This window comes from Drosophila suzukii, chromosome Y (assembly GCF_043229965.1).
Source record: "Drosophila suzukii chromosome Y, CBGP_Dsuzu_IsoJpt1.0, whole genome shotgun sequence".
NCBI lineage: Eukaryota > Metazoa > Arthropoda > Insecta > Diptera > Drosophilidae > Drosophila > Drosophila suzukii.
Genome location: NC_092085.1, coordinates 8,375,916 through 8,399,286, shown reverse-complemented (window position 1 = coordinate 8,399,286; position 23,371 = coordinate 8,375,916). Strand labels below are relative to the sequence as shown.

The 23,371-nt window shown below is 41.3% G+C and overlaps 1 protein-coding gene across 1 annotated transcript in view; it reads right to left on the bottom strand.

Moving 5' to 3' along the window:
• Positions 1–21,126, bottom strand: part of kl-5 (male fertility factor kl5) — a 341,950-nt gene extending 320,824 nt beyond the window's left edge. Inside the window, exons 1-10 of the mRNA XM_070997903.1 lie at positions 21,007–21,126; positions 20,856–20,954; positions 9,863–10,036; positions 9,542–9,801; positions 9,148–9,487; positions 7,555–7,820; positions 6,931–7,498; positions 6,766–6,878; positions 6,425–6,716; positions 6,212–6,365 (exon numbers count right to left, since the gene is read on the bottom strand). Of these exons, the coding sequence (XP_070854004.1) occupies positions 6,212–6,365; positions 6,425–6,716; positions 6,766–6,878; positions 6,931–7,498; positions 7,555–7,820; positions 9,148–9,487; positions 9,542–9,801; positions 9,863–10,036; positions 20,856–20,954; positions 21,007–21,042 (2,302 nt within the window). The 5' untranslated portion in view covers positions 21,043–21,126. The remainder of the gene's footprint in view (positions 1–6,211; positions 6,366–6,424; positions 6,717–6,765; positions 6,879–6,930; positions 7,499–7,554; positions 7,821–9,147; positions 9,488–9,541; positions 9,802–9,862; positions 10,037–20,855; positions 20,955–21,006) is intronic.
• Positions 21,127–23,371: the final 2,245 nt, after the last annotated feature.

Here is a 23,371-nt window from a genome sequence, read left to right as displayed (position 1 = left end):
TCTGTCAGTCTGTCAGTCTGTCAGTCTGTCAGTCTGTCAGTCTGTCAGTCTGTCAGTCTGTCAGTCTGTCAGTCTGTCAGTCTGTCAGTCTGTCAGTCTGTCAGTCTGTCAGTCTGTCAGTCTGTCAGTCTGTCAGTCTGTCAGTCTGTCAGTCTGTCAGTCTGTCAGTCTGTCAGTCTGTCAGTCTGTCAGTCTGTCAGTCTGTCAGTCTGTCAGTCTGTCAGTCTGTCAGTCTGTCAGTCTGTCAGTCTGTCAGTCTGTCAGTCTGTCAGTCTGTCAGTCTGTCAGTCTGTCAGTCTGTCAGTCTGTCAGTCTGTCAGTCTGTCAGTCTGTCAGTCTGTCAGTCTGTCAGTCTGTCAGTCTGTCAGTCTGTCAGTCTGTCAGTCTGTCAGTCTGTCAGTCTGTCAGTCTGTCAGTCTGTCAGTCTGTCAGTCTGTCAGTCTGTCAGTCTGTCAGTCTGTCAGTCTGTCAGTCTGTCAGTCTGTCAGTCTGTCAGTCTGTCAGTCTGTCAGTCTGTCAGTCTGTCAGTCTGTCAGTCTGTCAGTCTGTCAGTCTGTCAGTCTGTCAGTCTGTCAGTCTGTCAGTCTGTCAGTCTGTCAGTCTGTCAGTCTGTCAGTCTGTCAGTCTGTCAGTCTGTCAGTCTGTCAGTCTGTCAGTCTGTCAGTCTGTCAGTCTGTCAGTCTGTCAGTCTGTCAGTCTGTCAGTCTGTCAGTCTGTCAGTCTGTCAGTCTGTCAGTCTGTCAGTCTGTCAGTCTGTCAGTCTGTCAGTCTGTCAGTCTGTCAGTCTGTCAGTCTGTCAGTCTGTCAGTCTGTCAGTCTGTCAGTCTGTCAGTCTGTCAGTCTGTCAGTCTGTCAGTCTGTCAGTCTGTCAGTCTGTCAGTCTGTCAGTCTGTCAGTCTGTCAGTCTGTCAGTCTGTCAGTCTGTCAGTCTGTCAGTCTGTCAGTCTGTCAGTCTGTCAGTCTGTCAGTCTGTCAGTCTGTCAGTCTGTCAGTCTGTCAGTCTGTCAGTCTGTCAGTCTGTCAGTCTGTCAGTCTGTCAGTCTGTCAGTCTGTCAGTCTGTCAGTCTGTCAGTCTGTCAGTCTGTCAGTCTGTCAGTCTGTCAGTCTGTCAGTCTGTCGTCTGTCGTCTGTCGTCTGTCGTCTGTCGTCTGTCGTCTGTCGTCTGTCGTCTGTCGTCTGTCAGTCTGTCAGTCTGTCAGTCTGTCAGTCTGTCAGTCTGTCAGTCTGTCAGTCTGTCAGTCTGTCAGTCTGTCAGTCTGTCAGTCTGTCAGTCTGTCAGTCTGTCAGTCTGTCAGTCTGTCAGTCTGTCAGTCTGTCAGTCTGTCAGTCTGTCAGTCTGTCAGTCTGTCAGTCTGTCAGTCTGTCAGTCTGTCAGTCTGTCAGTCTGTCAGTCTGTCAGTCTGTCAGTCTGTCAGTCTGTCAGTCTGTCAGTCTGTCAGTCTGTCAGTCTGTCAGTCTGTCAGTCTGTCAGTCTGTCAGTCTGTCAGTCTGTCAGTCTGTCAGTCTGTCAGTCTGTCAGTCTGTCAGTCTGTCAGTCTGTCAGTCTGTCAGTCTGTCAGTCTGTCAGTCTGTCAGTCTGTCAGTCTGTCAGTCTGTCAGTCTGTCAGTCTGTCAGTCTGTCAGTCTGTCAGTCTGTCAGTCTGTCAGTCTGTCAGTCTGTCAGTCTGTCAGTCTGTCAGTCTGTCAGTCTGTCAGTCTGTCAGTCTGTCAGTCTGTCAGTCTGTCAGTCTGTCAGTCTGTCAGTCTGTCAGTCTGTCAGTCTGTCAGTCTGTCAGTCTGTCAGTCTGTCAGTCTGTCAGTCTGTCAGTCTGTCAGTCTGTCAGTCTGTCAGTCTGTCAGTCTGTCAGTCTGTCAGTCTGTCAGTCTGTCAGTCTGTCAGTCTGTCAGTCTGTCAGTCTGTCAGTCTGTCAGTCTGTCAGTCTGTCAGTCTGTCAGTCTGTCAGTCTGTCAGTCTGTCAGTCTGTCAGTCTGTCAGTCTGTCAGTCTGTCAGTCTGTCAGTCTGTCAGTCTGTCAGTCTGTCAGTCTGTCAGTCTGTCAGTCTGTCAGTCTGTCAGTCTGTCAGTCTGTCAGTCTGTCAGTCTGTCAGTCTGTCAGTCTGTCAGTCTGTCAGTCTGTCAGTCTGTCAGTCTGTCAGTCTGTCAGTCTGTCAGTCTGTCAGTCTGTCAGTCTGTCAGTCTGTCAGTCTGTCAGTCTGTCAGTCTGTCAGTCTGTCAGTCTGTCAGTCTGTCAGTCTGTCAGTCTGTCAGTCTGTCAGTCTGTCAGTCTGTCAGTCTGTCAGTCTGTCAGTCTGTCAGTCTGTCAGTCTGTCAGTCTGTCAGTCTGTCAGTCTGTCAGTCTGTCAGTCTGTCAGTCTGTCAGTCTGTCAGTCTGTCAGTCTGTCAGTCTGTCAGTCTGTCAGTCTGTCAGTCTGTCAGTCTGTCAGTCTGTCAGTCTGTCAGTCTGTCAGTCTGTCAGTCTGTCAGTCTGTCAGTCTGTCAGTCTGTCAGTCTGTCAGTCTGTCAGTCTGTCAGTCTGTCAGTCTGTCAGTCTGTCAGTCTGTCAGTCTGTCAGTCTGTCAGTCTGTCAGTCTGTCAGTCTGTCAGTCTGTCAGTCTGTCAGTCTGTCAGTCTGTCAGTCTGTCAGTCTGTCAGTCTGTCAGTCTGTCAGTCTGTCAGTCTGTCAGTCTGTCAGTCTGTCAGTCTGTCAGTCTGTCAGTCTGTCAGTCTGTCAGTCTGTCAGTCTGTCAGTCTGTCAGTCTGTCAGTCTGTCAGTCTGTCAGTCTGTCAGTCTGTCAGTCTGTCAGTCTGTCAGTCTGTCAGTCTGTCAGTCTGTCAGTCTGTCAGTCTGTCAGTCTGTCAGTCTGTCAGTCTGTCAGTCTGTCAGTCTGTCAGTCTGTCAGTCTGTCAGTCTGTCAGTCTGTCAGTCTGTCAGTCTGTCAGTCTGTCAGTCTGTCAGTCTGTCAGTCTGTCAGTCTGTCAGTCTGTCAGTCTGTCAGTCTGTCAGTCTGTCAGTCTGTCAGTCTGTCAGACTGTCAGACTGTCAGACTGTCAGACTGTCAGACTGTCAGACTGTCAGTCTGTCAGTCTGTCAGTCTGTCAGTCTGTCAGTCTGTCAGTCTGTCAGTCTGTCAGTCTGTCAGTCTGTCAGTCTGTCAGTCTGTCAGTCTGTCAGTCTGTCAGTCTGTCAGTCTGTCAGTCTGTCAGTCTGTCAGTCTGTCAGTCTGTCAGTCTGTCAGTCTGTCAGTCTGTCAGTCTGTCAGTCTGTCAGTCTGTCAGTCTGTCAGTCTGTCAGTCTGTCAGTCTGTCAGTCTGTCAGTCTGTCAGTCTGTCAGTCTGTCAGTCTGTCAGTCTGTCAGTCTGTCAGTCTGTCAGTCTGTCAGTCTGTCAGTCTGTCAGTCTGTCAGTCTGTCAGTCTGTCAGTCTGTCAGTCTGTCAGTCTGTCAGTCTGTCAGTCTGTCAGTCTGTCAGTCTGTCAGTCTGTCAGTCTGTCAGTCTGTCAGTCTGTCAGTCTGTCAGTCTGTCAGTCTGTCAGTCTGTCAGTCTGTCAGTCTGTCAGTCTGTCAGTCTGTCAGTCTGTCAGTCTGTCAGTCTGTCAGTCTGTCAGTCTGTCAGTCTGTCAGTCTGTCAGTCTGTCAGTCTGTCAGTCTGTCAGTCTGTCAGTCTGTCAGTCTGTCAGTCTGTCAGTCTGTCAGTCTGTCAGTCTGTCAGTCTGTCAGTCTGTCAGTCTGTCAGTCTGTCAGTCTGTCAGTCTGTCAGTCTGTCAGTCTGTCAGTCTGTCAGTCTGTCAGTCTGTCAGTCTGTCAGTCTGTCAGTCTGTCAGTCTGTCAGTCTGTCAGTCTGTCAGTCTGTCAGTCTGTCAGTCTGTCAGTCTGTCAGTCTGTCAGTCTGTCAGTCTGTCAGTCTGTCAGTCTGTCAGTCTGTCAGTCTGTCAGTCTGTCAGTCTGTCAGTCTGTCAGTCTGTCAGTCTGTCAGTCTGTCAGTCTGTCAGTCTGTCAGTCTGTCAGTCTGTCAGTCTGTCAGTCTGTCAGTCTGTCAGTCTGTCAGTCTGTCAGTCTGTCAGTCTGTCAGTCTGTCAGTCTGTCAGTCTGTCAGTCTGTCAGTCTGTCAGTCTGTCAGTCTGTCAGTCTGTCAGTCTGTCAGTCTGTCAGTCTGTCAGTCTGTCAGTCTGTCAGTCTGTCAGTCTGTCAGTCTGTCAGTCTGTCAGTCTGTCAGTCTGTCAGTCTGTCAGTCTGTCAGTCTGTCAGTCTGTCAGTCTGTCAGTCTGTCAGTCTGTCAGTCTGTCAGTCTGTCAGTCTGTCAGTCTGTCAGTCTGTCAGTCTGTCAGTCTGTCAGTCTGTCAGTCTGTCAGTCTGTCAGTCTGTCAGTCTGTCAGTCTGTCAGTCTGTCAGTCTGTCAGTCTGTCAGTCTGTCAGTCTGTCAGTCTGTCAGTCTGTCAGTCTGTCAGTCTGTCAGTCTGTCAGTCTGTCAGTCTGTCAGTCTGTCAGTCTGTCAGTCTGTCAGTCTGTCAGTCTGTCAGTCTGTCAGTCTGTCAGTCTGTCAGTCTGTCAGTCTGTCAGTCTGTCAGTCTGTCAGTCTGTCAGTCTGTCAGTCTGTCAGTCTGTCAGTCTGTCAGTCTGTCAGTCTGTCAGTCTGTCAGTCTGTCAGTCTGTCAGTCTGTCAGTCTGTCAGTCTGTCAGTCTGTCAGTCTGTCAGTCTGTCAGTCTGTCAGTCTGTCAGTCTGTCAGTCTGTCAGTCTGTCAGTCTGTCAGTCTGTCAGTCTGTCAGTCTGTCAGTCTGTCAGTCTGTCAGTCTGTCAGTCTGTCAGTCTGTCAGTCTGTCAGTCTGTCAGTCTGTCAGTCTGTCAGTCTGTCAGTCTGTCAGTCTGTCAGTCTGTCAGTCTGTCAGTCTGTCAGTCTGTCAGTCTGTCAGTCTGTCAGTCTGTCAGTCTGTCAGTCTGTCAGTCTGTCAGTCTGTCAGTCTGTCAGTCTGTCAGTCTGTCAGTCTGTCAGTCTGTCAGTCTGTCAGTCTGTCAGTCTGTCAGTCTGTCAGTCTGTCAGTCTGTCAGTCTGTCAGTCTGTCAGTCTGTCAGTCTGTCAGTCTGTCAGTCTGTCAGTCTGTCAGTCTGTCAGTCTGTCAGTCTGTCAGTCTGTCAGTCTGTCAGTCTGTCAGTCTGTCAGTCTGTCAGTCTGTCAGTCTGTCAGTCTGTCAGTCTGTCAGTCTGTCAGTCTGTCAGTCTGTCAGTCTGTCAGTCTGTCAGTCTGTCAGTCTGTCAGTCTGTCAGTCTGTCAGTCTGTCAGTCTGTCAGTCTGTCAGTCTGTCAGTCTGTCAGACTGTCAGTCTGTCAGTCTGTCAGTCTGTCAGTCTGTCAGTCTGTCAGTCTGTCAGTCTGTCAGTCTGTCAGTCTGTCAGTCTGTCAGTCTGTCAGTCTGTCAGTCTGTCAGTCTGTCAGTCTGTCAGTCTGTCAGTCTGTCAGTCTGTCAGTCTGTCAGTCTGTCAGTCTGTCAGTCTGTCAGTCTGTCAGTCTGTCAGTCTGTCAGTCTGTCAGTCTGTCAGTCTGTCAGTCTGTCAGTCTGTCAGTCTGTCAGTCTGTCAGTCTGTCAGTCTGTCAGTCTGTCAGTCTGTCAGTCTGTCAGACTGTCAGTCTGTCAGTCTGTCAGTCTGTCAGTCTGTCAGTCTGTCAGTCTGTCAGTCTGTCAGTCTGTCAGTCTGTCAGTCTGTCAGTCTGTCAGTCTGTCAGTCTGTCAGTCTGTCAGTCTGTCAGTCTGTCAGTCTGTCAGTCTGTCAGTCTGTCAGTCTGTCAGTCTGTCAGTCTGTCAGTCTGTCAGTCTGTCAGTCTGTCAGTCTGTCAGTCTGTCAGTCTGTCAGTCTGTCAGTCTGTCAGTCTGTCAGTCTGTCAGTCTGTCAGTCTGTCAGTCTGTCAGTCTGTCAGTCTGTCAGTCTGTCAGTCTGTCAGTCTGTCAGTCTGTCAGTCTGTCAGTCTGTCAGTCTGTCAGTCTGTCAGTCTGTCAGTCTGTCAGTCTGTCAGTCTGTCAGTCTGTCAGTCTGTCAGTCTGTCAGTCTGTCAGTCTGTCAGTCTGTCAGTCTGTCAGTCTGTCAGTCTGTCAGTCTGTCAGTCTGTCAGTCTGTCAGTCTGTCAGTCTGTCAGTCTGTCAGTCTGTCAGTCTGTCAGTCTGTCAGTCTGTCAGTCTGTCAGTCTGTCAGTCTGTCAGTTTTATTTGTGATCGAAATGATATTTAATTTTTTATAAACTTACTAAATGCGCTCCATTTAGTGGAATCGATTAATGGTTTCATTTGTTCCTCTATTGATATCATTTCCGCCGCAATAAGTCGTTTTTCGGTCGGGTGTGCACGATCGTAGGTGTCGTTATACCACTCAGCAATCCGCATAAGCTTAATTCGAGCTTGCTGCAGGAAAATTCGAAAAAATTACAAAAACTTTAATTAATAAGCTTATTAAAAAGTACCCAGAGTTCATCTTCCCGACTGAAGAATTTCTTTAAGTTAGTTGAAATATCGCAGCCAAGAAGGCGAATTACTTTAATATCTTTTAAGGCAAATTTTAGTCGATCACTAAAATTGACTTTTAGTTCATTCGACCCTTTTTTTTCAAGCAGAGTTAAAATTACATCTTGCTGGATGGCCTGCCAGCACTCACTTGACCACTTGTCTAGGATAGTTTTGGTGAAGTCATCTATTTCCTGAAGCATCAGCTTGTAAATCTCAAAAACATAACTTCCACGTTCGTTGTCAAACAGTCTGCAAAAAAATTATTCTAACAAATACAATATTACTAATTAGTACATACGGATATTCATAAAGTTCGTGCTCTTTGTGTAAAGTGTTGATACGATGTCTAAGCTTCTTAAGAAATGACACAGCGCCGGAAACCTTTGGAAAACAATCATCGGTGGGAAGTTCCTATATGCAAAGCACCAGTAAATTACTACTTTTCTTAGACTTTATAACTCACATTTAGGCCCAACACTGTAAACACGTTCTTGAAATTATTAAATTCCTGTTTTACACTTCTGATTTCTTCCTCGAAGTCATCTATAACAACATGCATAAAGGGATCAATGTGCTCTCTAATAATGGGTCGGAGAAGAAGAGAGCCTGCCAGGAGTAGATCATGTGTATCTTCTAGTCCCTTTTCAAACTGGAAAGAGACCATGCGCTCCATTACATCAGTCTTTGCTTTGAAGCTAATACGGTCTTTTGCGAAGTGAGAGTTCTCAGCGTCCGGGTCAATGGGATTGTATTGAATGTTTGTCCATTCTCGGTAAATGCTGTTGTATTCTTCAAGAATTTTTTCTAATGCGTTAGTAATCTGACGTCCCTTGAGCCCACCCATTACAATCTTTTCCAACTTTTGAAAGTCTCGGCCAGTATTAAACAAGTCTTTCAAATCTTCCAATCGTATTAAAAACTTGTCTAATCGTCCGAAAATTTCCTCAGGATGCCAGGTCCAATCTTGCGAGTTAAAAGTTGTTCCGATCTTAAATTTCTTAAGAGAGTTTCGGCACTCCTTGTATATGTGCCTAAAACGCCAGAAATTATATATTACATTCTATAAAATTAATTTGAGTTTACCCACTTGTAATAGTCCAAGTGCTGTATATTTGTCTCCACTTTTTTGTAGGCTTCGTCAACATCACCTTGAAATATTGAATCAGGTTCAACAGTTCTGTTGACGCATTCAATAAGAGAGTTATGGAACAAGTTAAAAAAAAGGGTCATGTTGTTAAGAGTGTGGAAATAACGTGAGTGACCCCATATTAATCCAACAGTTAGCATCAGTGACCGAATGTCTTGTCGATTGTCATCCATGTCGTTTGACTCAAACTTGTCCATTTTTTTTTTCTGAAATATTATTAAATAATTACATATTGCAACATTTTACATTTTTTGATTGTAGCTTGTGTTTGAATTAAAAATTGAATTTTATTTTCTTGTAAAGTAAAAGGTTATACTAGATTCGTCGGAAAGTATGTAACAGGTAAAATGATGAGTTTCCGACCCCATAAAGTATATATATTCTTGATCAGGATCACTAGCCGAGTCGATCTAGCCATGTCCGTCTGTCTGTCTGACCGTCTGGCCGTCTGTCCGTATGAACGCTGAGATCTCGGAAACTAAACAAGCTACAATACTGGGATTAGACATGCAAGTTTATTTGAGCAGACTGCCACGCCCACTCTAACGCCCACAAACCCCCCAAAACTGTGGCTCCTACTGTTTTGATGCTAGAACAGAAATTTTAACTGAAATGTATTGTTCTCGTCAATACCTATCGATTGGTCCAAAAAAAAATTTGCCACGCCCACTCTAACGCCCATAACGCTTAAATCTGTATATCGCCGGTAGGTGGCGCATTTTAATCTCGCTTTGCTACTTGCACATCTCTATTTAGCTGAGTAACGGGTATCTGATAGTCGAGGTACTCGACTATATCGTTTTTCGTTGTTATTATACCTGTTACTCATAAAGTAAAAAGGAATACAAGATTCGTCGGAAAGTACGTAACAGGTAGAAAGAAGGTATAAATATTATTGATCAAGATCACTAGCCGAGTCGATTGCGCCATGTCCGTCCATCCGTCTGTCCGCATGAACGCTGAGATCTCGCAAACTATAAGAGCTAGGCTATTGGGATTTGCCATGCAGATTCCTGAGCTTCTTGCTCAGCGCAAGTTTGCCCACAAACCGCCCAAGTCTGTGGCGCCCAAAATTTTCATGCTAGATAAGAAATTAAACTTAAATGTATTGTTTTAATCAATACCTATCGATTTGTTACGCTAATATGCCACGCCCACTCTAACTCCCACAAACCGCCTAATCCTGGGACTCCCACAATTTGAACGCTAGATAAAAAAATTTAGCTAAAATGTATGTCTCGTCAATACATATCGATTGACCCAAAAAAAGTATGCAACGGCCACTATAACGCCCATAACGCTTAAAACTGCCTGCCGCCTACATAACCATATATTGAGATGGCGGGTAGGTGGCGCATCACAATCTTGCTTTGCTGCTTGCACATCTCCATCTCCCTTTAGTCCCTTTACTCGACTAAAACGTTCTTCCTTGTTTTTGCGCTTTTCCCCAAACGCGAACTGACCTGTTTCGAAGTGAACTACCAGTACTCAAGCCCAAGCTACAGTTTCAGTTTCCAAAACAGTAATAATTACCAATGGGAACAAGCATTTCGTTATGTCTCTAGCCTCGGCCAAAGACTCAAGTACTAGTTCCACAATTCTGCGATAAGAGTGCTCAAAAATGGATTGTATCTTCTCGAGCACAAAACCAATAGTTTTTATGCGTCTGTCACCTAGTTGCTCAGCTAAGCTTTCAAGGTTCTCCAAACGCGACTCCCAAAAGGAAAATATTGCCTCGGGTAAAGGATAATTCTCTTTTGAATATATTTTTTCACTCGCTTTGATATTGACAAGGTCTTCAACAGAATCCAGCCACTTTACAACCATAAACTCAAGTGAGTGCTTCATCAAAGGGTTAACTACATTTATATCTCTGAAAAATAAAAATAGTTAATTTCACATGAAAGTGAAAAATCTGTGAGCATACCCAGTAGCAATCGCAGGAGCGGCTTCCATTACTTCTTCTATGCAAATTGGCAGAGGAAAAATAGTACGGTTTATTACAAGCCCTTTCATCTGTGCAATTCCATTTCGCATTTCTTGGGACTCTGTTTTCATATCGTTTGCAATCACATTTGTCCATCCCACTTGATTAACAGTGTTATTGAGCAGCGGAAAAAAAACTTCATCACAGAGTACTGATAGATTTGCCAATGGGTTTGGTAGCAAGTCACCAATCATAAGTGACTAAAAGATATGATATGGTGAAATACCAAAAAAAAAAATATAGCGTAGTGTTAGGACTCACATCAAGCATGTTTTCTTCCGTTAAGCTGCACGGAGTTATATTTCGTATAAAATATGCTACTTTGGTTCGCGGCCTGACTGGAAAACGGTAGGACGGATAAAGCTGACCACCGGAATTGATAGTGAATATTAATCGTTTCTTGTTTGGATTGTTAACAAACTCCAAAATAAGTTCCTATGAAAAATAAAATACAAAATTAATATAAATTGAAAATTTGAATTTAAAATTAGTTTACACAAGAAAGCCCGAAAAAAATGATGCAAGCGAAAACCGAACAGCAGACAATATCCATTCCCCTTAATAATCAATGCACTTCGCATTCTTTTATATATTTGTAACAGCAGTTTAGCCACTTCTCTTATGGCATCTTCGAGATATGGTTATTGATCATAAATTATACTTGTTACTCTAAGATTTTTTTTGGCCTTAATAACATCCAAAGATTTTCACACAATGGTGGCTTAAAGCTTGTTGATAATACTTGTAATTGTTGTTTTATTATGTTCTTTGTACAATGTAGTGTAGTATGTTCACATATCGAATGCACACTGTACTCAGTGTCATGCAATATTATAAGTACAAACAGATTGTAGCATTTGGCCACAACGCTTTCATACAAATCTAAGACCCAAGCAGTTCCCCAAGCGCTCTGTAATATGACCACTCTTGAGTGCACTGGGACTGGACATTGCAGAGTCAGCATAATTGCAATGCGCGACCGCTGTCTCTCCCGCGGCGACCATCCGTCAGCCTCGCATATGTATACCCATTTATACATAAGTGTCGACCGCCGCTCTGCCGCATCTCTGCCGACATAGCTGAGCGATTTTTAGCTGTATGCGCCAATGTATTAGAACTAAAGATCATTCAATAAAAGAACATTGGAGTGAGCGATCAAGTCGCTCCTTTTGCTACAAAAACCAAATCTGAATTTATATATGTTGGGATGGATAAATAAACCTTTTTTTATGGCGACCGTGACGTTTAACCTGGAGGATTGCGAAGAACGCCAACATTGAGCCTGAAGGATCTGTGAAGACTACAACAAAAATCTGGACACAGTTCAACAACGAAAAAGATCTGAGTGAGTTGAGTGATGTAATGGGAAAAAACGCGGAGTACAGAAACAAACAGTTAAAGCAAAGAATAAGGCACACGAAATGCTAAAGCTAAGCTCGTTTTTTTACAGAAACCAAGAAACAAAAAAATTCCCAAAACATCTTCTCACTCAAAAGAAATAAAATTAAATTATTGGAACAAAAAAAAATAATAACAAACCTACGAAAAAACAGCTTCTCACACCTGGATTACATATATGTTGGGATGGATCTTTAATCCTTTTTATGTACGGATACGAAAGGTTGAAAGTATGTGTAATGTAATGTAATATAAGTAAAGTTTAATTCGTAATCACTTTAGTTATCTTATATATATATATCTCGTATGGCCATACATAAAATAAGAACCATAATTACATATATGTTGTGATGGATCTTTAAACCTTTTGGTAGTACATAGACATTTTATGTTTCCAATCACTTTTACAATAAGATCCAAATGTTTTTTAAGATAAAAAAAAATTTAAGATTGCTTTTAAAAAAATATTTTATGACCATGACTATTTCGTGAGTTGTACGAATGGCCTATTAGACTATTAGACTCTCCAGGAGCCATGACCATGACTATTTCGTGAGTTGTACTATTAGACTCTCCAGGATAGGAATTTTCCTCATCTAATAATTTGTTAAGCGTTGATGCCGCTGGAATCAATAAGACGTGTTTTTCCTCGGGTGGCAAAAATAATGACCTTAAAAATGTATTACAAAAAGAATTACGCCCTAATATACAAACTTATAATTCCATTATAATTCCATTAGTTTGTGATCCGCTATTTTTCATTTTTTTGGGCAAATTGTCGTATCCTTGTTACTTAATAGCCATAGTCGCAGAGAGCCTACAATTCCACGATAAATTTCACAAGCGATCCTTCTGGTTTTATATATATTTATCAATTGTCTACGTCAGCACTGTCCAGGACAGTTGCAGTGAACTCGCACTTGAGGGGCTGCTTTGACTTGGATTTGAGTTTAAATATTGTGGCGAAGTGCTGGAATGTGTTTCTGATATTATTTGTGCATTCGATATGTGAACATAATACAAAGGATTCTCCGTGAAACTCGCCCCGAGGTATGACGGTCCTTACCAGGTCGCAGAATTCGTCTCTCCGGTGATCTGCAAAATACGCCACATAAACACAAGGAAAGAGCGGACTATCCACGTTGGTGACAAGGACACAACAAGGACATTTCCAGACCGCAAGGCAACAGGATTCGGTGTTGGTCATTCGCCAGAGTCATCCGTGATCACGAAAGGACATACATAGGACACGGCACAGGGACACGATCAGGATCAGGATACATTGATCCAGGTTAGGTTAGGCAGGTATGGTTGAGGATTAGAAACTATTCCCCCTAGTTAGGCCACACTGGGCCTCTGTGCAGATCCGTTATTAGGGTTCTCGAACCAGTTTATTCTTTTTAGGAAACATAGGAGTTTGGGATTGCTTACTCCCGCAACGTTCGAAAGTGTGTAGCTTCCTAGGAATTCAAGCCAAAAGGTCGTGAGGTTCTTGCTACGGGTGTCGTCGCAAGGGGGGGGAGAATGTTCACGGCAAATGGGCGCTTAATTTCTGGAGGCATTGTCAAGCGGCAGTTTTATCCAGATGTCTACATCTCTCACGCTCGCACTGCCCTCCGCGCTCCCTCTCTATCTCTGCCTTAAGTTTCCGCTCCGCTCTGGAGCGCTTAAGTTAAGTTAGGCTTAACCAGTTCAGAACTAAAGTGATTTTCGTACTTGGCAATATAGAAACTTAATTCTGACCAAATGACATTCGTGTGTATTAGTAATGAGATGGCCGATTTAGCTATTGACTATTGTTCCGTTTGAAGTTCATGGAAACCTTTAGCTAAATCAATAGTAGTTAAATATTGGCACCTTCCCAATCTGTCTACTATTTAATCCATTATGGGTGTCGGGAATTCATCATTGACAGTGATCTCATTTAAATTTCTGCAATCTTCTACTAATCTTAACTTAATTTTGCCTGAGGCATCGCTCTTTTTTGGAACTACAACAATAGGGAGATTTTGATTTACGAATTTTTCCCTGTTCAATCATTTTTTTATTTGTTTGTTGACTTCTTCGTGAAAAGGTTGAGGGTATTTCTTTGATTTTCTGTACACTTTATGTTTTGTTTGGATTAAATGAATGTCATTATATTCAAACAAATCCTTCTTTAAGTTTTCTTTTCTTCTTCATTCAAGTGGTCTAATCTGTATTCATTGTATTTTTTAGATCTTTTTTGATGGCAAAATTAAATGATTGATTCTTTGACAAGGGATTAAGGCATTCTAATACGGTCTTATCCTCTTCAATCTTTTTTTTTTAATGCTGGTGACCTAAGGCATTTTACTGCGGGTTTATCCTTTCCTACATCATTTTCAGAATATTTTATGTGTAGTGGTGTTGTTCCTAACGTCACAGTTTCGTCTGTATAATTTATTTTTGCTTTACTTTCCTTCAAATAATCTCTACCTATCAATATATCAAAATTTTTTAGAAAATTTATGTAAATACCATTTATGTTAAACTGGCCAGATTTCGCAAGGATCTTTCCATCCATTCTGACATATGGGAAACACTTTCTGTACCCGAGACAGTTTGGTGAAAATTAACGTCCATTCCAATCTGTACAATGTCATTCTGTCTTTTAACAGGTGCATTAAGGATTTTTTAGATCGTTGACGAACTTACTGATGCTTTCTTGGTATAAGGTGTCACGAACGTGTGGTATGACGTCTTCGTATGGACTGTGGTCTTTAAAAGCTTTGATTAAGGCCACTTTTGATGTTCCCCATGCGTTGGATTTCTCATCCTCGATGACTGCTTGACCTGAATCGACTATGGTCCTCTCAATGGCTCCTTGATTTGTCCGATACAGATGAATCTCAGACAACTGCGGTAATGCTGGATTATTCGTCTTGTTTAATGTTTGTTTTTTTAATTTTGTTTTTAGTATTGACACTTTGTTTTAGACTTTAAATCGCGATTTGACCGAATTGATTTTTATACCCGTTACTCGTAGAGTAAAAGGGTATACTAGATTCGTCGGAAAGTATGTAACAGGCAGAAGGAAGCGTTTCCGACCCCATAAAGTATATATATTCTTGATCAGGATCACTAGCCGAGTCGATCTGGCCATGTCCGTCTGTCCGTCTGTCCGTCTGTCCGTATGAACGCTGACATCTCGGAAACTATGAGAGTTACAATACTGGGATTAGGCACGCAGATTCCTGAGATTCCTGCGCAGCGCAAATTTGTTTCAGTAGAGTGCCACGCCCACTCTAACGCCCACAAAACGCCTAAAACTGTGGCTCCTACAGTTTTGATGCTAGAATAAAAATTTTAACTGAAATGTAATGTTCTCATCAATACCTATCGATTGACCCAAAAAAAAGTTTGCCACGCCCACTTTAACGCCCACAAACCGCGAAAACCTGTGACGCCCACAATTTTCAGGCTAGATAAAAAATTTTAAGTGAAATGTATTGGTCTCGTCAATACCTATCGATTGATCCACGCCCACTCTAACGCCCATAACGCTTAAGTCTGTCTACCGCCGGTAGGTGGCGTATTTAAATCTCGATTTGCTGCTTGCATATCTCCATTTCTCTTTGGTCGCTTTAGCTCAGTAACGGGTATCTGATAGTCGAGGTACTCGACTATAGCGTTCTTCCTTGTTATACCCGTTACTCGTAGAGTAAAAGGGTATACTAGATTCGTCGGAAAGTATGTAACAGGCAGAAGGAAGCGTTTCCGACCCCACAAAGTATATATATTCTTGATCAGGATCACTAGCCGAGTCGATCTAGCCATGTCCGTCTGTCCGTCTGTCCGTCTGTCCGTCTGTCTGTCCGGATGAACGCTGAGATCTCGGAAACTATGAGAGTTAGGCTATTGAGATTTGGCGTACAGATTCCTGAGCTTCTTACGCAGCGCAAGTTTGTTTCAGTAGACTGCCACGCCCACTCTAACGCCCACAAACCGCCCAAAACTGAAACTCCTACAGTTTTGATGCTAGATAGAAAATTTTAACTGAAATGTATTGTTCTCATCAATACCTATCGATTGACCTAAAAAAAAGTTTGCCACGCCCACTTAAACGCCCACAAACCGCGAAAACCTGTGACGCCCACAATTTGGATGCTAGATGAAAAATTTGAACTGAAATGTATTGGTGTCGTCAATACCTATCGATTGATCCAAAAATAAATTTGCCACGCCCACTCTAACGCCCATAACGCTTAAATCTGTCTACCGCCGGTAGGTGGCGCATTTTAATTTCGCTTTGCTGCTTGCATATCTCCATTTCCCTTTGAGTAACGGGTATCTGATAGTCGAGGTACTCGACTATAGCGTTCTTCCTTGTTTTTATTTAAATGTGTGTTTTAAATTATAATATAAAATTAACAATAATATAGATTTGGTATTTTTAATATCCAATCTAAAACAATGTACATTTAAAATTATAATATCAAATTTACAATAACATCAAATTTACAACATAAACATTTCAAAAAATTGATACCGCTATAATGTAAAAATGATATTACCAAAATATCGTTTTTACCATTTAGAACATATCAAATTTATATGTGCCGTATTAAGACAGATCCTGGATTTCATTAAATTGAGCATCATATCATATCAATAAATCTTGCACAGAACTGAATCCCTTGCTAGAAATTCGGACTTGGAATTGCTGGCCAAGTATTGTAAACTTCCAAAATTGTGTTGTTAACGGGATTATTCTACAGGAAATTGGAACTGTATTCAAAAAAGATCCAAACTTAAATAATAGATATACCAGTTACTCTTAGAGTCAAAGGATATTCTAGATTCGTCGAAAAGTATGTAACAGGTAGATGGAAGCGTTACCGACCCCATGTAGTATAAATATTCTTGATCAGAATCCCGAGTCGATCTTGCCATGGCCGTCTGTCCGTCTGTCCGTATCAACGCTGAGATCTCGGAAGCTATAAAAGCTAGAATGTTGGGACTTGGCATGCAGGTTCTTGGGCTTCCTGTGCAGCGCAAGTTTGTTTCAGCAGGGTGCCACGCTTACTTTAACACCCACAAACGATCATAAATCTAAAACCAGTCAAGCGCCCACATATTTTAATATTATATTTTTAATATTTTGTTCAAATTTAAACGAATTCAAACGAAACGTTGGTTGGTACCAAAACAATAATATACTACTATACTCGATTGCTAAGTTCGTCAATCACTATACCCGTTACTTGTAGAGTAAAAGGGTATACTAGATTCGTAGGAAAGTATGCAACAGGCAGAAGGAAGCGTTTCCGACCCCACAAAGTATATATATTTTTGATCAGGATCACTAGACGAGTCGATCTAGCCATGTCCGTCTGTCCGGATGAACGCTGAGATCTCGGAAACTATGGGAGCTAGGCTATCGAGATTTGGCGTGCAGATTCCTGAGCTTCTTACGCAGCGAACGTTTATTTCAGCAGAGTACCACGCCCACTCTAACGCCCACAAACCGCCCAAAACTGTGGCTCCTACAGTTTTGATGCTAGAATAAAAATTTTAACTGAAATGTATTGTTCTCATCAATGCCTAGTCGAGGTACTCGACTAAAGCGTTCTTCCTTGTTATACCCGTTACTCGTAGAGTAAAATGGTATACTAGATTATGTGCTTTTAAAGATGGAAAGAAGACCCATTTCTGTAAACCTTCGCAAAATAAAAATCAATGACGTAAAAACGGTCATATTTTTTACCACCTTTATAGTTATATATTTTAATGCAGATAACAACGTAATCATTTCACAAGCCCACAAAGGTATGATATATCGAAATCCGAATACTTTTGACCAAGTTATGGGCTTTTAAAATTTAAAAGGGGACCCAATTCTGTAAACCTTCGCAAAATTAAAATAAATGACATAAAACGGTCATATTTTTTAGTACCTTTAAAGTTATATATTTAAATGCAGATAACAAATGCACAAGCCCATAAAGGTATGCCATATCGAAATAGGAGTCCGTTTTACAAACTTATGGGCTTTTAAAGTTTAAAATGAGGCCCATTTTTGTAATCCTTCGCAAAATTAAAACCAATGACATAAAAACGGTCATATTTATACCCGTTACTCGTAGAGTAAAAGGGTATACTAGATCCGTCGGAAAGTATGTAACAGGCAGAAGGAAGCGTTTCCGACCCCATAAAGTATATAAATTCTTGATCAGGATCACTAGCCGAGTCGATCTAGCCATGTCCGTCTGTCTGTCTGTCCGTCTGTCCGTATGAACGCTGAGATCTCGGAAACTATGAGAGTTACAATACTGGGATTAGGCACGCAGATTCCTGAGCTTCTTACGCAGCGAACGTTTGTTTCAGCAGAGTACCACGCCCACTCTAACGCCCACAAACCGCCCAAAACTGTGGCTCCTACAGTTTGGATGCTAGAATAAAAATTTTAACTGAAATGTATTGTTCTCATCAATGCCTAGTCGAGGTACTCGACTAAAGCGTTCTTCCTTGTTATACCCGTTACTCGTGGAGAAAAATGGTATACTAGATTATGTGCTTTTAAAGATGGAAAGAAGACCCATTTCTGTAAACCTAAGCAAAATAAAAATCAATGACGTAAAAACGGTCATATTTTTTACCACCTTTATAGTTATATATTTTAATGCAGATAACAACGTAATCATTTCACAAGCCCACAAAGGTATGATATATCGAAATCCGAATACTTTTGACCAAGTTATGGGCTTTTAAAATTTAAAAGGGGACCCAATTCTGTAAACCTTCGCAAAATTAAAATAAATGACATAAAACGGTCATATTTTGTAGTACCTTTAAAGTTATATATTTAAATGCAGATAACAAATGCACAAGCCCATAAAGGTATGCCATATCGAAATTTTTGTAATCCTTCGCAAAATTAAAACCAATGACATAAAAACGGTCATATTTATACCCGTTACTCGTAGAGTAAAAGGGTATACTAGATCCGTCGGAAAGTATGTAACAGGCAGAAGGAAGCGTATCCGACCCCATAAAGTATATAAATTCTTGATCAGGATCACTAGCCGAGTCGATCTAGCCATGTCCGTCTGTCTGTCTGTCCGTCTGTCCGTATGAACGCTGAGATCTCGAAAACTATGAGAGTTACAATACTGGGATTAGGCACGCAGATTCCTGAGCTTCTTACGCAGCGAACGTTTGTTTCAGCAGAGTACCACGCTCACTCTAACGCCCACAAACCGCCCAAAACTGTGGCTCCTACAGTTTTGATGCTAGAATAAAAATTTTAACTGAAATGTATTGTTCTCATCAATGCCTAGTCGAGGTACTCGACTAAAGCGTTCTTCCTTGTTATACCCGTTACTCGTAGAGTAAAATGGTATACTAGATTATGTGCTTTTAAAGATGGAAAGAAGACCCATTTCTGTAAACCTTCGCAAAATAAAAATCAATGACGTAAAAACGGTCATATTTTTTACCACCTTTATAGTTATATATTTTAATGCAGATAACAACGTAATCATTTCACAAGCCTACAAAGGTATGATATATCGAAATCCGAATACTTTTGACCAAGTTATGGGCTTTTAAAATTTAAAAGGGGACCCAATTCTGTAAACCTTCGCAAAATTAAAATAAATGACATAAAACGGTCATATTTTTTAGTACCTTTAAAGTTATATATTTAAATGCAGATAACAAATGCACAAGCCCATAAAGGTATGCCATATCGAAATAGGAGTCCGTTTTACAAACTTATGGGCTTTTAAAGTTTAAAATGAGGCCCATTTTTGTAATCCTTCGCAAAATTAAAACCAATGACATAAAAACGGTCATATTTATACCCGTTACTCGTAGAGTAAAAGGGTATACTAGATCCGTCGGAAAGTATGTAACAGGCAGAAGGAAGCGTTTCCGACCCCATAAAGTATATAAATTCTTGATCAGGATCACTAGCCGAGTCGATCTAGCCATGTCCGTCTGTCTGTCTGTCCGTCTGTCCGTATGAACGCTGAGATCTCGGAAACTATGAGAGTTACAATACTGGGATTAGGCACGCAGATTCCTGAGATTCCTGCGCAGCGCAAGTTTGTTTCAGTACAGTGCCACGCCCACTCTAACGCCCACAAACCGCCCAAAACTGTGGCTCCTACAGTTTTGATGCTAGATAGAAAATTTTAACTGAAATGTATTGTTCTCATCAATACCTATCGATTGGTCCAAAAAAAAGTTTGCCACGCCCACTTTACCGCCCACAAACCGCGAAAACCTGTGACGCCCACAATTTTCATGCTAGATAAACAAATTTAACTGAAATGTATTGGCCTCGTCAATACCTATCGATTGGTCCAAAAAAAAATTTGCCACGCCCTCTCTAACGCCCATAACGCTTAAATCTGTATACCGCCGGTAGGTGTCGCATTTTAATCTCGCTTTGCTACTTGCATATCTCTATTTAGCTGAGTAACGGGTATCTGATAGTCGAGGTACTCGACTATAGCGTTCTTCCTTGTTTTTACTACCTTTGAAGTTATGTATAGAAATAGAAACCTCTTAACGAGGTAAAAAGTAATGGCGAACGCGCCACTATATTAAGTTTATGATTTCGGCCCGCAACAGTAAATATTTATTTACCTACACGTAAATTTTCTGTTGTAGCGTGCCGAATACATACATTTGATATAGTTTATTTATTTTATCGAATGTAATATCATTTTTCGTCACAATTGTTGATATCAGAAATTTTTGTTAAAGGCGCGTTCGCCACTACTTTTTACCTCGTTAAGAGGTGTTTTTGTTTGATATCAGAAGTTTTTTTTGTACAACAGTTTAAGTACTTCAATACTATGACTAGGAGTCGACCCCATGAATATTAAACTTTTTAATAACAAGTTTTATCGCTTCAATTACCTATTTTAATAGCACAAGTTTGGAATCTCAAGGGCTGTATAGTTTCAGATTCCAAGAGAAATCTGTCGTTTCTTACATTTCCCGCTGAACTAGCGGGTTTTTCCAAAGTGGTAGAACAAATAGATCAAGTTTCCTATTTCGATTAGCTTCATGCAAGTAAAGGACCCTAAAACCATACAAGATTTTCCGTTTTAAAAAATCTATTAAGATTATTTTTCATCCAATTGGTATTGGCAAGTATGAAATATTTCGTATACGGAGCTGAAACGAGTTGCACTTTTTATCGCGTAATATCTTCCAAACGCCCTCTTGCGCGCTTCGCCACTACGTGTACTGCCGTCCACAGTGATACTTGTCATTATACGGGACGTTCCCTATCAAAAGATCGTCTGTTTTCCCTAACACACCAAGAAGCCTACAGGCGCTTGGGGCGATATAGGCTAGTTGGCGGTAGGTTGATGCATCCACTCACTCTCTTTAGTTGAGTAACGAGCATACCAAGACTTTACAAATTTTAATTCGTTTGATGAAAGTGAAAGCGTTGGGGCCGGAGGGATCCGCAGCCTATTGGCATATATATATTCTTACTAAGAATACGCATTGAATAACACCTCATTAGTTATTAGTTAGTGCTCCGTTCGTAAATTGTTTCAAAAACAAGATTTTGACTTAAATTTTTTCCTTTGTATGTTGAAGGTCCGGTTTTCCGACCCCTTCCCTCGTTAAGAATTGTTTTTGATTGATTTAACACACAGTGGGTATTGAAAAAAATTTACCAAAAATAAATACTTTATTTTATGCCAAACCTTAATAAGCGTTTTTTCTTTTTTAAAAATTTGAACGAAAATAAATAATATTTTTTTTAGACGAAGACAAACGAGACAATGAAAGACAAAGATGATAGGCAAAATCAATGTTTAAGTTATTACAATTTCTAGATAGATATTTTAGGACCTAAACTTACCTTATACTCATTAGTTGTAATCATTTTTGTCCACTTTTCCAACTTAAGGCGCATTGTTTTTGTTAAGTAGTTCCAGAAAAACTCGGGACGATTGTCGACCTAAAAGATTTGTCGCTAACACTAATTAAGTAAATGTTCGGATGTTTCTCACCGGTTCCTTCTTTTTCTTATCTTCTTCGTCAACCATTTTAATGAAAATTTATTTTATATACGTGTTCAACTTGGCAACTTTTGAAAATTAATATTGTTCAAACTTTATTTTACATATGACAAGAAAATCATTTGTTACCCAGGTACTGTCTTTTAAAATCGTACCCTGTCGTGTATGGGACTTTCCCTATTATCCCGTGTTTTATACCCGATACTTGTATAATAAAAGGGTATACTAGATTCGTCGGAGAGTATGTAACAGGTAGATGGAAGCGTTTCCGACCCCATTAAGTATGTACATATATTCGTGATCAGGATCACTAGCCGAGTCGATCTAGCCATGTCCGTCTGTCCGTCTGACCGCATGTCTGTCCGTCCGGATGAACGGAAACTTCAGAAACTTCGGAAACTTCAAGAGCTAGAAAGATTTGGTATGTAGATTCCTGAGCTTCTTGAGTACCGCAAGTGTTTCAGCTGGGTGCCACGCCCACTCTAACGCCTACAACCCGACAAAAAATTGTGGTTTTTATCTAGAAAACAAAATTTAACTGAAATGTATTAGTCTCGTTAATACCTATCGATTAACCCAAAAAACGTTTGCCACGCCCACGAACCGCCCAGACATGTGGAGCACAAAAATTTAATGCTAGAAAAGAAATTGTAACTGTAATGTATTAGTCTCGTCAATACCGATAGATTGACCGAAAAAACGCCCGATCTGCCGCCCACATAACCATATATTGAGATAGCATTCTGATTTTACTTTGCTTAATACAAAACCTCAAAAGACTGCAACAACTAAAATTAATCTTAGGACATTTACAAACGGAAAACAAATTGTTCCTAAGGGTGTGGAAAAGAAGAGATTTCTACAGACATTTTTGGGAATCGTCAGCTCATTAATATTGAGGAAATGGGTTCGCTACAACTCGCTTCTGTGGAAAATCGATTCAGTATTCATTAATTTTTTACGAGTTTTGTTGATTCTTTTAGTTGGCGTTTTCGTATTTTTTGAGAAGGAAATGCGTTGGACTGCAATGGCGGTTAGTGCTGGCTCATCGTCCCCGAACCCAGCAAGTGATCTCATCTTGAAAAGATATATAGTATAGCTATGCGCTTTTCAAAAAAATGATCAACCTCTAGCTTATGTCAGAGAACTTTCAGTGAACGGTCGTGTTTTTGTCTTGCGCTCCGAATTTTTGTTCTTTTTTTCCATAAACCATAAGGGTTTAATTCATATTTTCATACGTCTATATAACTTTTTATGTCCCTAACAACATCCGTTCGCTTCGCGAGTGCATAGTGATTGTTTTGTGTTTAAATTAACAAAATTAGTTTGCACGTCTAATCTCTGTGCAGTGTTTGTTGGTTTTGTTTTTTTCTAATTGCCTTCTTCTTTTCTTCCAAACGCTGTTTGGAGCGGTAAGTGTCTAAACGGTAGTTACCCGCTCTCCCGCACTCCCGCTTATAACTTTGTTTTTGGGACATCTAAAACTTACGCTACCCCAGCTTACTTACTCCCGCTCATTCTCTCCCGCTCTCTAACTCCCTCTTTTACTTGCGTAGCTTTATTCTCTTGGCACTGTGGTTCGGAATATCGCGATAATGGCTGTCGGCAATTTAAAGAAATGCAAGTCGTTAATTTCGGCTGGACAACAGAGCATTCCGTGCCATTCGTGTGAGAATATTTTTCATGCAAAATGCCTTGGCTATTCGGGCCTGGTACGCGATGCAATCGACATGAGAAGTGGCTTGCGCTACTATTGTGATGAATGCATTGCTTATGAAACCCAGGCACTCTCTATAAGGCGGCTTACAAAAAACACTGTTACGGAATTAATCCGGAACAGCCGTAAAAATACGGATCTGCTTGTGGCGCTTGAGTCGCAGCTCACTAGCCGTATGCTATCTGAGCCCGATTCTCCTAAGCGTAAAAAGATCGCGGTCGATAGACAACCCACGTTAGCCGCTAGTGTAACTCTCTTTGGCGATCCGGGGTCTGTAGCACAGCAGTCGATCTCAGCCGCCGCACAAATGGTACTCATCTATCTCAAAAAACTAGATTCTTTTCTTCAAGTTTATTATCAGAATACAAGAGGTTTACAAAGTAAGTTGACCAAATTGTATACTGATAGTTTTTCCTTGTCTTCCCATGTTATTGTTTTTACTGAAACCTGGTTAAAACCGGAAGTTCTAAGTTCCGAAGTTTTTCCAAGTAAGTACACAACTTACAGGCTTGATCGTCCGTCCCGACGTGGAGGTGGAGTTTTAATTGCAGTTGACTCAGAATTAACGTCTGAAGTAATAACGTCCGACGAAATAAATGACATTGAATTTCTGTGTATAAAACTATCCCTTCCGGGTAT